General features: G+C 35.2%; 1 protein-coding gene across 1 annotated transcript in view; it reads right to left on the bottom strand.

Moving 5' to 3' along the window:
- Positions 1-5368: 5368 nt before the first annotated feature.
- Positions 5369-12820, bottom strand: part of LOC106871427 (uncharacterized) — a 59769-nt gene continuing 52317 nt past the window's right edge. Inside the window, exon 5 of the mRNA XM_089364995.1 lies at positions 5369-12597. Within this exon, the coding sequence (XP_089221121.1) occupies positions 10498-12597 (2100 nt within the window). The 3' untranslated portion in view covers positions 5369-10497. The remainder of the gene's footprint in view (positions 12598-12820) is intronic.

Below are 12820 nucleotides of genomic sequence, written 5' to 3'. Positions count from 1 at the left end.
CAGCCTTGTTCTTTCCGATCATCAGAAAACGTTCAGCGGAGGTTTTGAGCACGTCAAACACTTCCGACCAATTCTCATCAAATCGGGCATTTTTTGTAAAGGATCATGTGCCTGGAAAAGCATTTATGGTTCTAGTTGCTCTATTTGGCCTTTGCATCTCGCTACAGACAAGCCAAAGCGTTCAGAGATCACCTTGCATGCGGTCAATTGGTCTCCCATTGCGACTTACGGTCAAGTTTCCTTACATATTGACATTAATCTTCACTGGGATTTTAGGTGGATTTTTGTCATAGCTGATCTCCCACATCCTATTCTGGGTGCGGACAATTTTAATCTATTGGTAGATGTCAGGTGACAGAGACTCGTCGACGGTTCTACGTCTTTGTCTACACATGCAAAGTCACTACCAATGCTGTTCTCAGTCCTTCATTTTTTGCTGCCACTGCTGGTGATGCATTTCATTCACTCTTAGTTTCTTTCCTAGAGCTGGTGAATCAGCGATTCCAAACGGTAAAGCCTACTCACTCGACCCTCCACTATATTTCCACCACTGGGCCACCTGTCTTTTCACACCTGCGGTGACTTGCTCCTGACTGTCTTAAGAAGGTTAGGTCTGAGTTTGAGCAAATGCTCCAGCTTGGCCTTATTCATCCCTCCACCAGCCCCTGGGCATCTCCCCTTCATTTGGCATGAAAAGGGGATTCTGATTTTCGCCCAGTGGGGGATTACAGACATTTGAATGTGGTCACTGTTCCCGATCGCTACCCTATAAGAAATCTCCAGGACTTCTCTAATTTGCATGGTTGTACCATTTTTTCTATGGTCGACCTCGTTCGTGCCTATCACCAAATACCAGTCAATCCTGAGGACGTACCAAAAACTGCCATCACTACTCCTTTTGGCAGCTATGTTACATTACATATATATTTCCTCCTACTTATGTATCAAGTACATTATTTTTGTTTCCATAATCTGTGTTTATACATTACACTGATGCTATTATCACATGTTGTATCAAAAGGATGTGTTGTTATATGATTTGTGATATATTTCAGTACAATGTATTGTAGAGTACTTTTTACAAACAAAAACAAGAGTATCAGCTATGAATCTACAATATAAAGAATATTTTCACTCTCTCTAACAAGAAGTAGATTAAGAAGTTACTGGAGAAAGCTGAAGATGTAGTTAAATGCGTGTGCTAAAAAGTTTCTTCTTTGATTCTGAAAGCATCCATCTCTGATAGAATAGGATATAACTGAATGAAGGACCTAATATCCTTTGAATTCAACCTTTCAGACATTGTATACAACATAAAGTTCTGTAAGTACACTAGCACCACCCAAGGAAAATTTATATTTACTTATAAAACAATAGGCCATTATGAAGTAGAAAATGGTACCTACAATCAACTTCTGGTTATACCCATAATAATTCAAAGACTAATTAATAAAATACAATAAAGAGGCAAAAAATATGGCTCATAAATAAAATAAGACAATAAATTACACTGTTTAAATAAATGTGAGACGTTTGTCATACTTATGGACAACACGGGAAATTTTTAACTCTAATCCCAAATGTAGATTGATCAACCTTACTGAATTAATTAACAAGAAAATTTCAAGTAATATTAGTAATAAAAAGATAATCAACTTCCACCTATAGAACAATTGCAAAACAGTTATTAGTTGGTTTAATAATATTAATAAAAGAGACTCAAAATTTATCCAATCTATATAGGTGAATTTGACCCTCTAGCTTTAATTTTTTCACCAGTGTCCTGCCTAAGATCTGCTAAGATATATATCATAGGACGTAATGAAATAGAGATTATACATACAAAGCAAACTTCACCTTTTATAATAAAGATTTTACTTGGGTCAGAAAGCCAGGTTCAAAGGTTCTATCAAGGTATGGGGTTGTACAATAGTACAGAGATATGCACTCTTGTTGCACTATACATTCAAAGTCCACTTAATAGTGGGTTAGCAATAGTTCAGTATGCCAATGTACATACTTTAGGTACTTTAAGACAGATTAATACATTCAATAATGTCTGAAAAAAACAACAAAAAAACTATTATAACTAATTTAAACTTAGTTTTTGTAGATACTGCAATTATTTTAACAATAAACTTATACAAAAATCTAACCCCAAATTTGCTTATAATAGTATGTTTGTGATACCCACCAATAGTTTTTAAAAACCTTATTTACTATATCATTAGAAAGATCTCTAATTTTTCATCAAACCTCACCATTCCAAACTGAGACACCAGAACATTGTTTAGTTCACACCCTTTTTGTTGAACACTAAGTTGTGTATTGTGAATAATTTCCTAGTTTTAATTGATAATCATTTCTTTATTAATCATTGATTCAAGAAAACTATTTTATGTAGAGAGCTAGAGAGAAACTGAAAGAAGTGTACAATTTCTTGTACACTTCTTTCAGTTTCTACATACTTTAGGTACTTTAAGACAGATTAATACATTCAATAATGTCTGAAAAAATTAAAAAAAAAAAACTATTATAACTAATTTAAACTTAGTTTTTGTAGATACTGCAATTATTTTAACAATAAAGAAGGAAGAGAAAGACTTTTATTCTTTTGCTGGTTTCAACCTCTATTTCTCAAACTGCTCATTACAGGACAACAGAAATTATTAACAAACACGCACACACATGCTTTAATGCAGTCTCTGTTTACTGTGTTCCATTCAAAAGTTATTGGTCAAACTGAGACTATAGCAGAACACAAATGCCTAAGATACTACAAAAATAGAATAGAACCATGTGGCTGTGCAAGGCCATGTCACACTGCTCCCAAACAGTCAAATAAATAGTTACATTTAATAAATAAATAGATAGATAGAAATAAATAAAATTATGCTAATATATACACAGACAGTAAATGAAAATGTTTTTGAAGTTTTATTTATTTGTATTTATTAACATAAATTTGCATAAATAATAGTCATCTATATACACATATGTATACATGAATATGTATATGCTTCATATATATATATATATATATATATATATATATATATATATATATATATATATATATACATATATATACATACATACATATATATATATATATAAGGATATACATATACATATTTGTTCAAACAGAAGGTTATATATACACATACATATATATATATAAACAGATTGGAAGCTGATAGTTATTGCACATTTGAAATGAGCCCGGTGGCATATTTATCAGTTCATATTAAAAAAAAAAATACAAAGAAACATGATATATGGCCAGAATTTTACAAAGATATATTTAAAGTATATACATACATGAATACATACATTAACACAGAAATACATTTTATATATATATATCCTATTTCTATCAGAACTAGATTTATCAAACATACCAGCATGAGTACATCCTAAATCAGCTATATTTAAATTAGACACTAGATTTTATTATTAACAAGTGGTGAATGTGATCACATATATGTATATATAACAGTACATGCACACACACACACATATGCGTAATATATATAGACATACACACATATAAAATCATTGTATATATATGTGTGTGTGTGTACATACATACACACACACACAAAGATATAAACATGCTATGTAGTTGGAGGTTAGATCAGGGCAAAAAGCTTATATAACACAAGTACATGTCATTGAGCCATTGACATCAGATAGACCATACTCTCTAAATATCCATCTGAATTCAGAACTAGACCCATTGGCATTATTTTATGGGGGTTCAGTGTAATTTGTGCTGGCAATATCAGAAGGAAGGAATTTGTATTGTATGTTACCTTCATTATGCAGTTTGTTCCTGTACCACTTCAATTTTAAGCTCTGGTATTGGGCAGACTGATGTATATAAAAGAAATGTTGCGGAGTCAGTTAAAGCATGACAAAGATTTATCGTGGTGGTACTGGCGTTTATGGCTAATGATGTTATGAGATTATTGTTGCTACATAAATTCAGATTTAGCCCCACTCAATCAAACTGATATCAAAGTGGACTCCATCAGAGTATAATATTTGTATGAGCAGACTCATAGGGTGTGGTATGTCCCCATTCAAGTAAGCCTTACTTTGTCAGATAAACTCTTGTAACATACAAGTGGTTGGTTTTGAATGATATAGGATAATGAGTCACTGGTCCATCATTTTAGATTCTTTTATCTTTTTGAGGACTGTTTGTATTATACAGCAGTAGGTTTAAGATCTGGTGGTCACTACAGTGAAGGCGTTCATGGTAAGCTCTGTCAAAGCGCATTTGCATGTTTATCTGCACTTATCATTGATAACATGCATCCAAGAGCAGTGTTTAATGGGGCTAATGAAGTTATTAGTGGTCATTTGGTTAGTGCAGCCCCAGGTTTAGCCCTAGTCAAAGAGAAAGACTTCAATATGGACTTGGTTGTAATGTGATAGTTGTTTGAGTACAGCTCATGATTATTAATGTTGTGGTCTAGCTCCAGGGAAGTTTGCACTGAGCAAATCTATAATGAAAAAAAGGAAGCATTCTAGTAATTTCTTTTCTGTGGTGTACCTCAGACTACATCACTCAGTATGTCATTTACTTTTTAATATGGCAGAGTACATTATGAAAGATATTTTACTACTATTTCTAGTAAGTCAAGTGATACAAACCATAACTCCAACAGATCATTGTTAGTATTGAGTTTAGTCCAAGTCAAATAATTGGGTATTTAATCCACAGATTCAATGCTCTATATGTTTTGTGGTGTTTTAGGTCATCCCAGGTTAAACAAGTAATCATGCAATGCAGTTGGTTTGACTATCTAGTGTAACATGATCCACAGAACAAACACTGAGAAATCCTATGTCCTTTGTTGTCTTGCTAAGAAAAATGTAAAGTCCAGCATGTTGTTGTTATGTTGCCATCAATATATCCCAATTAAAATAATACTCATAACATATTGGAAACTGGTTTCAAACATCTATGGACGTGAAGCACAGATACAGCATCTTGGAAATTTTATATATTTTTCATATATATATTCCTGAGATCAATCCTGATTGCATAGAATGATCAACATAGACTAAATCAGAGCTTGGCAATGTTTTGTTGCGGTTAATGAGTTTATAGCTGATGTGATGTTACCCAATGTCGAGTAGTCAAACACATATCCCATGAAAATAGTTTAGCTTGAATGATTATAGAAATGTGGCCCACTACTCGTTTGCTACTTGTAGTTTGACTTTCTGTTGCTGCATGTTATTTTGTTGACACTTTATTTCATCTGTATAATTTTTGAAAGCATTCTTTCACATATTAAATAAGTTGGTCTTTTTATTGACATTTGGTCATAGATTCATTCTGTTTCCTCTTTAATTCTGGTTAAGTTGTTATGTTCTTGTTTTGACAAGAACAGTCAGGGCATCTTTGTGAATTTCTTCTATCTTGCATGTTGATGCAAGATTTTGGGATAATCTTTGAAATGATTCTTCTTCTATCAACAAAACACTCGATTTGACTTAATTCACTGTAAAAGAACTATCTGGCCATACAGATATCTTTCATACTAATCTGGTGTCCAGTCCATCTCATTTGATACTTTTGCACAAGTAATGGATGTTTAATTTTTTTTTATCTTTCTAAAGTAATCTCCTTTGACATCATGGTAGGGTATATAATGTCACTACAGGGTATTTTGTATCCATTAATGTGACCAGGATTGAACAATGGATAACCATATTGTTGCTGGTGTATAATGTACAGTGAATACTGTTCAGACTCACTCATGTCATACAGTTAGTTGGTTCAACACCTAGGATTTGTTTGCAAATTGAGTATTCCAGGGATATTCCAGGTGGTGTTCTATAGTGATATCCTATAGTGTTGTGAAGTCCTATATGTGTTCTAGTAAAGACGATAGACACCCATGACATGTACATAGCTGTCTTGAATCTCTTGTGCAATGTACTCGACAGATTTAGAAGTTCATAACTATGGCCTTCTTCATGTTGATGATAGTGCTATGCTCAGTATATTATTGTTCACATTGTATAGGCCATGTTCAGCTCTGCTCAAAAAATAAAAGTAGGTAGATAGTTTGAATGTTTAGTAATGTGAGTTACAGATTCAGCACTTGATATATATATTGCAAACCTTGACCTCATTGAGGACTGTACTGTGTCTAGCTTATTTTTTCTGTGTAATAGCATGTGTTGCTCTTTCCATTCCATAATGTCAACCATGCTCAAACTCACAAGCCCAAGCCATCTAAGTAGCTTGTTCAAGCAGAGTGCATTTCAGGGTATTCTGTCATGTGTCTTGCTGTGGAGTTTATAGAAGCTGGTTTATAGTGATGTTTTATAATATAGGTAGCTGTATTTCAGTTGTCCATAGTTGGGATACTCCATGTTCTTCTTTTCTTGAGGACCATATTAAGTCTAGTTTGTTCGATCCCTGTAGTTGTTGATGTGATATTACACACCTTCTAGGTCCTTGGTTTAGTAGATAAACCTATGCCATACAGGTAATCAGTTTTGAAAATCTGGGAGTGTGACCCATAAAACCAAGTTTCCAGGCTAGTCAATATCAGGACTGTATGCACCCAATATATTACTGTTGTGTATATATACCCACTACTTTGCACTCAATTTCTACAATGAAACAGTATTTTCTTTACCAGGATCCAATGTTCAAAGTTTGCTTTTTTAAGAGTCCAGAGTATGAAAATACCATACAAGGGATCATATGTGAAACAAAAATCTGAGAGAAAAAGGGGTTTGCAAATGATTTTAAAAAAAACTACATTAAATGAAAAAAAAATTCTTTGCAGGATCCAAACTATAAGAAGCAGAATTGTTTCCAATCTGCTAGTAACCTGTTCATGCATAAATTTAATTTTCAATGTACAATTAATTATAATTAATTAACAAGAAAAGTAAACAATATGAATGGAAAAGTCATAAACGGATGATTATACAATAGTTCAGATTCATAAAAAGATTATAAAGTGTTTCACATTGAAATACATAATTGGTATTGTATAATTTTCAGGCTGTCCTGTTTTGGGAATCTTAGCACAAATAATGAGATCAAGATAATTTGAGAAAAATAAAGGATTTCTTTATGGTCTTTCCTATGATTCTTTATCAGTGCTTTATTGTGCCTCTTTTGTACAAATCTTAAAGGTTCTGTTTTGATTATTAAAAAAAAAAAAGATCTGTGGATTTAATTGAAGTGTGCCTTTTAAAGATCTAACTTTTTAAAAAATGGTAATAGATTGATATAGTCTTTGAGGTATTAGTTACTATTGTAGTTCTTATACATATATCAAAAATAAAAAGAAAATACTACTCAGTATGTGTACATATATGTAAGAATGTATGTGTGTATGTATGTATGTATGTATGTATGTATGTATGTATGTATGTATGTATGAGTGCATGCATAAAAGAAATCTTTCCACAAAAAGCAAGCAAAAGTTTTACTCTCTATGTAACTGTAACAACCTAATACCTAATATCATGAATTTTACAAAATCTTGGTCACAGTTGATTTGGTTTTGGTCTGGATATATCACTGACTTTTTTAAAAGCAGTCAAAAGAAAGGGAAGGACCAAAAACAAAGGTCAAATAACTGTCAAAACTTCAAAGGTGAACAGTTACACTTGGTTTATTTGATAAAATTTCTCTAAATGCTTTTTTGAAGTTTAATATTAAAAAAATTCTACTGTTAGCATTTACATTTTGTTCATTCCCTAAATTCTGAAGTGAAAGGGTACAGGCAATTTTTGGTTATAATCAATCCATTTCTTTTGAGGGGTCAGGATATTATATGTACTTGTGTGTGTGTGTATGTGTGTGTGTGTGTGTAGATATGTTTTTCTTTTCCATTTAGACATCAAAAGTTAAAATCAAAACCAAAAATCAGAGATCTGATTAAAAAAAAAATTTTGTTCAGTTTTTGCATGGATTGTATGTTTTTTTTTCCCTTCGATTAATAAATTTGTTCTGAATCAGAAAAATAAGTGTGAAACTGAGATTAAATTTGATGGTCACACTTTATACAAAATTTATTTCTTTTCCTTTATTCCCAAAATTACATTTCTAGTTAATCTGTTACTCTACTCCAAAACAAATCAGAACTTTTTGTTATATAAGGAATATTTGGCTACAACACTTCTAGTTTGGCTACTCAGAAGTTGCAGAACAGAACAAGAATCAAAACCAAAATCAAAAATCAAATTTGATAGCTGAAGCCAATTACAAGATTGTTTGTCATTCAGTCTTATTTTGATCTAATACATCCAGTCTGTCTGTAGTTTCAGTTTTGGTCATAAAACAATTAAGAAGAAGGAAGGGATGTCAGAAACAAATAATCAATGTTTGGCCTTTTGAGGTCAAAATAAGGGTAACTTTTGGTCTATCACTTCTGGTCTAATTTGAAAGTTCATATATAATTGATTCATTTTCATTTCCACTACAATCTCCCCATGAATGACCACACATTTTGTCCAAATGTGACTTGAAGTCCATACATAATTCCTATTTTATTTTTATTACATCTTAACCCAAAATAGTTTCTAGTTCCATTTCTGTCCAAAGTCCAAAGTGAAAAACACTTCAAATGAAATTTATAAGTCACATATCATATTCCTGATATCATTTGCCACTATGTTACAGCTGGTTATTTTTGATTTGCGATGAGATCGAACAGTAGTCAAAAGATTTTGGGGGGTTTTTCCACCACAAAATCATTGTTTATTCTTTCTGGTTTAAGTGCGGTTTTAATTTTCAATTTTAATTTTAATTGCAGTAAGGATGAGAAAGATGTGGATATGTAAAAAAAAATCAAAGACAGGAAAAAATTAACTCCAGTTGCAGTTGAATTCAAAAGTCACAGCTCATACAGGATACAATTGTTTTTGTAATACTTCATTATTTTAGGTCACTTAGAAGTTTAAAGCTCAAAGCTGATAAATTATTCATTTTTTTAACCACATTCCCACAAAATGACAATAACTTCCTTAATTCTGGCCAACTGTCATGCAAAATTCCTAAAAATAATTTGAGGTTGAATTCAAAGAAGAAAATTTAAAAAAATAAGGTGTTAACAACAGAGCAGCCTTTTTGATATAGAACCTATATACCAATGGGAAGGCATATTGCTATACTAAACTTGCTTGAGGCACAGACCCCATGACAAAGTTCTCCTGAGAAGTTTCAAATCTCAAGTAAATCCAAGTTGAAGCAATTCTGCCTCTTCAAATAAATTACAACATTGAATTTCTTTAGGACAACAACAATAACAAAAACAAAAGTCAAATTCAAAGATCAAAGTGCATGCATAATTTTCTTTGATGTTATATACCTCAAAAATTGTAGAGAATATCTAGTGCATCTCTTTGAGTTATAGTTCTTACATGATTCTTTATTTCTCTTTCCAATTTACTTTCTTCCAAAATGATGGTTAATTATATGTCCATCACTTCTGTTCTATACTTGAGTTCACAGATGAGCAAATTTTAAAATTGTTTTTCATCAAAAATTACAGTAACTTCCAGCCAATTAAAGCTGCAATAGCTAAAATTGAAGATCGAGCTGATATGTGATTCCCATTTTTCCAGTCATATTTCCAGTCATTCCATAGTTTTCTTTTGGTCAGAATAGGTGAAATGAAGGGGAGAAAGGTAGAAGTTGATAAAAATTTAGAAGTTTTAAAATTGAAAAGTTTTAAGCAAATCAATTATCATAGGTCATAAGTAGTTATTTTTGTCACCATTCCTTAATACTTGTTACGTTTAGTATCTACCATTCAATCTGTGGTTCATTTTTGGTTATGAGAGAACCTGTTTTTTTTTTTTTTGATAGTATTAATAAACAAAGATGAAGTTCATACATAATTTTTCTTTTGCTTTCTAAATTTACAAATCAAAGCTGATTAATCACTTCTGGTTAATAGTGTTTCTATTTTTATTTTTTATCCATTGAAAGATAGAGATTGAAGTTAGAATGAAAAAAAGCAAAAGCCAAAGGCAAAGGAAAAAGCTGAGTGAAAATTAGAAGTGTGAACGCAAGTTGGAAGTTAAATGATGTTAATTAATAGTCCCCTTTAATTACAGAGTGGGCAGAGATTGATGCTAGTAGTCAGAAAACTAAGGTCGAAAGTTAAACAGATAATTTGGAATTAAGTTTGAAAACCAAAATGTCATGCATGGTCACATCTAGTCTAGTTTTGGTTTCACAGAAAGATGAATAATAAGGCAATTTAAATTTGGTGTTAGTATTAAGGTTAGACTTAAGGTTAAGTGTTAAGATAGAGGTTTTTGTTAAGTTAAGTTAGAGCAGGGTTTATAGCCAGCTTAAGTTTCAGATTCATAACTGTTGTTAGAAGTTAGTCATTTACATGCTTGTAGGAAAGTCAATTTCATTTTTTGCCTTGGTTTTTCTGAGTCAGTGATCAAGGTTGAGAGTTCAAATCACTGTCAATCTTGTATTAATGTGTGGTTTTATTGTTGACGTGAGCGGCGCACTTTGTCTTCCTGTTGTCGGGAATGTCGATGGCGGTTTTGGCGGCGCTGATAGTTTGCATCATTGCTGCCTCCACTAGGGGCAATGCTAGAGCCACCACCACTGTGGTCACTATTATGATGAAGGCGACGTTGATGCTGATGATGCTGTTGTTTGTGAGGACGATGTTGCTGCACGTGCTTATCATATTTAACATTGTTAACATCAGCAGCATCAACAACTACTGTAGGACCAGCATCAGTTGTCATAGTTCTATCAGCATCAGCAGCAGCATCAACATCAACACGAGATCGTGGAGGGAGTGGTGGTGGTGTTGGTGAAGCTGATGAAGATGCTGGTTGTTCTTGTGGTGTTGCAGGTGCCGCTTCCACCATGTAACTGCCATGTCTTTTACCATTGCTGTTATCATTGGGATGATACTGGTAGTCAGTATGACTGCGATGACGCTCTTTGTCCTCCTCATCATTTTCTTCATTGTAATAATCATAATAATCGTCATAATTATTGTCAGCATGTGCTTCTGCGTCATCATAGTCATAAAATTCCCCATATTCTGCATCATCATGTTCTCCACCACCTGGCAATGGGGGTACTGCCTGGTCAGTATGACCTATCCGACCATGCCGAGCAGCATGCATGAGTAGTGCATAAACCTCTCGATGTCCACTTTTCAGTGCAACACGCAGGGGTGTCCGACCATAGCGGTCAGCACGTGATGGATCAGCTCCATGTGCAAGCAAAGTACGTACCACACCAGCATGTCCCTCTTGTGAGGCTACACACAAAGCTGTTGCTCCCTGGCTGCAAGCACGGTCTACAGCAGCACCACGTCTCAATAGCGCGCGTGCCACACCTGCGTGGCCACGCCAAGCGGCTGATTGCAGTGGTGTGCGTTGCTCATTGTCAGCGGCATCTAAATCTGCACCACCCACATCTGCAAGCAGGCGTACCATGTCAACATGACCTTGCCAGGCAGCCACATGTAATGCAGTTCGTCCTTCTGGGTCAACACCTTCCACGTCAGCGCCATTGGCCAGCAAAAAGGCAGCCATGCGCACACGGTTCTCCAGTGCTAATACATACAATGTTGAGCGGCCATCGGCATCATGGTAATTTGGATCAGCCAAACATCCAGTTCCCAGAATTGAGCCCAATGGTCCGCCACCGCCACCACCAACACTGTAGCTAATGGGTCCACCACATAACCGCTGTTTTCTCTTGATGGGAAGAGGTACAGCAACAGATGTAGTGTTGGCAACGGTGGGGATGGGAGCAGATGCTGCAATAGCAGTGGAAGGAGTAGAGGTGACAGCAGCACTGAAAGCAGAACTAGTAGCAGCAATAAATGCAGAAGGTGTAGAGTCTGCTGCAAAATTGGCAACAGAAGAAGGTATGGCAGAAGCAGAGTTCCGATGTCGAATTCGGGTTGGAGAGCGGTGACGTGGAGGCAGTGGTGGTGGTGAGGGTGAAAAGTTACGGCAGGTATCAGTTTCTTCATCTGCTCCTGGTACTTGTGTTGGTGGTGGTGGTGTCGAATGTGAATGCTGTGAAGGTGACTGTAATTCAGAATCTGGGTCCAGTTGCAAATGTGTCTGTGCATGTAGTTGCGAGTGTGAGGGTGACTGTGTGGGTGAGTGTGATGGAGAGTGAAGCAACAGTGTCTCTGGTGAATGGAGTGCTCGAGAGTGAGGCTGTGGTTGAGGGTTGTAGCCACGGCGCCGGCGCCTGCGGACGCCTAGCTGTGGTGGCAATGGAGGGGATGAAGAAAATGGTTCACCATCCCCACCTTCTCCTACACCCCCACTTCCCCCACCAACCAAAATGAGACCACAGCCTCGTTCGGGAGGATAAGGGTGTCCAAGCAGCAAAAGGCTGGCTACAGCTTCGTGGCCTTCCAGGCAGCTGACTCGTAGTGCTGTCTTGCCATCATGTGAACGCTGATCCACACTAGCACCATGTCGTAGCAGACCCTCCACTACAGAGAGATTTCCCTCCTGGGCTGCTAGTATGAGGGCATGGCGACCGTCATTGTCTGTCTCGTTCACTTTTGCACCGTGTTCAATCAGTATGTCACAGACCTGCAAACAGATAGAGATATAGATAAATATATGTAGATGTATTTATATGAAATACACTCACACATACACTCACATGCACATATGTATGTATGAAACACAGATCAAATATATGAAACAAAAACACTTTGAACAAGCCTTCTTCCTCTTCACAAGCATACATAGACATTGGTCTAGCCTCAACCCTATTCACTACCAAGTAACATAGAAACATTCTTTGTCATAA

Source organism: Octopus bimaculoides, chromosome Z (genome assembly GCF_046866305.1).
Source record: "Octopus bimaculoides isolate indiv1 chromosome Z, ASM4686630v1, whole genome shotgun sequence".
Lineage (NCBI taxonomy): Eukaryota > Metazoa > Mollusca > Cephalopoda > Octopoda > Octopodidae > Octopus > Octopus bimaculoides.
This window is presented reverse-complemented; position numbering and strand designations above follow the sequence as displayed.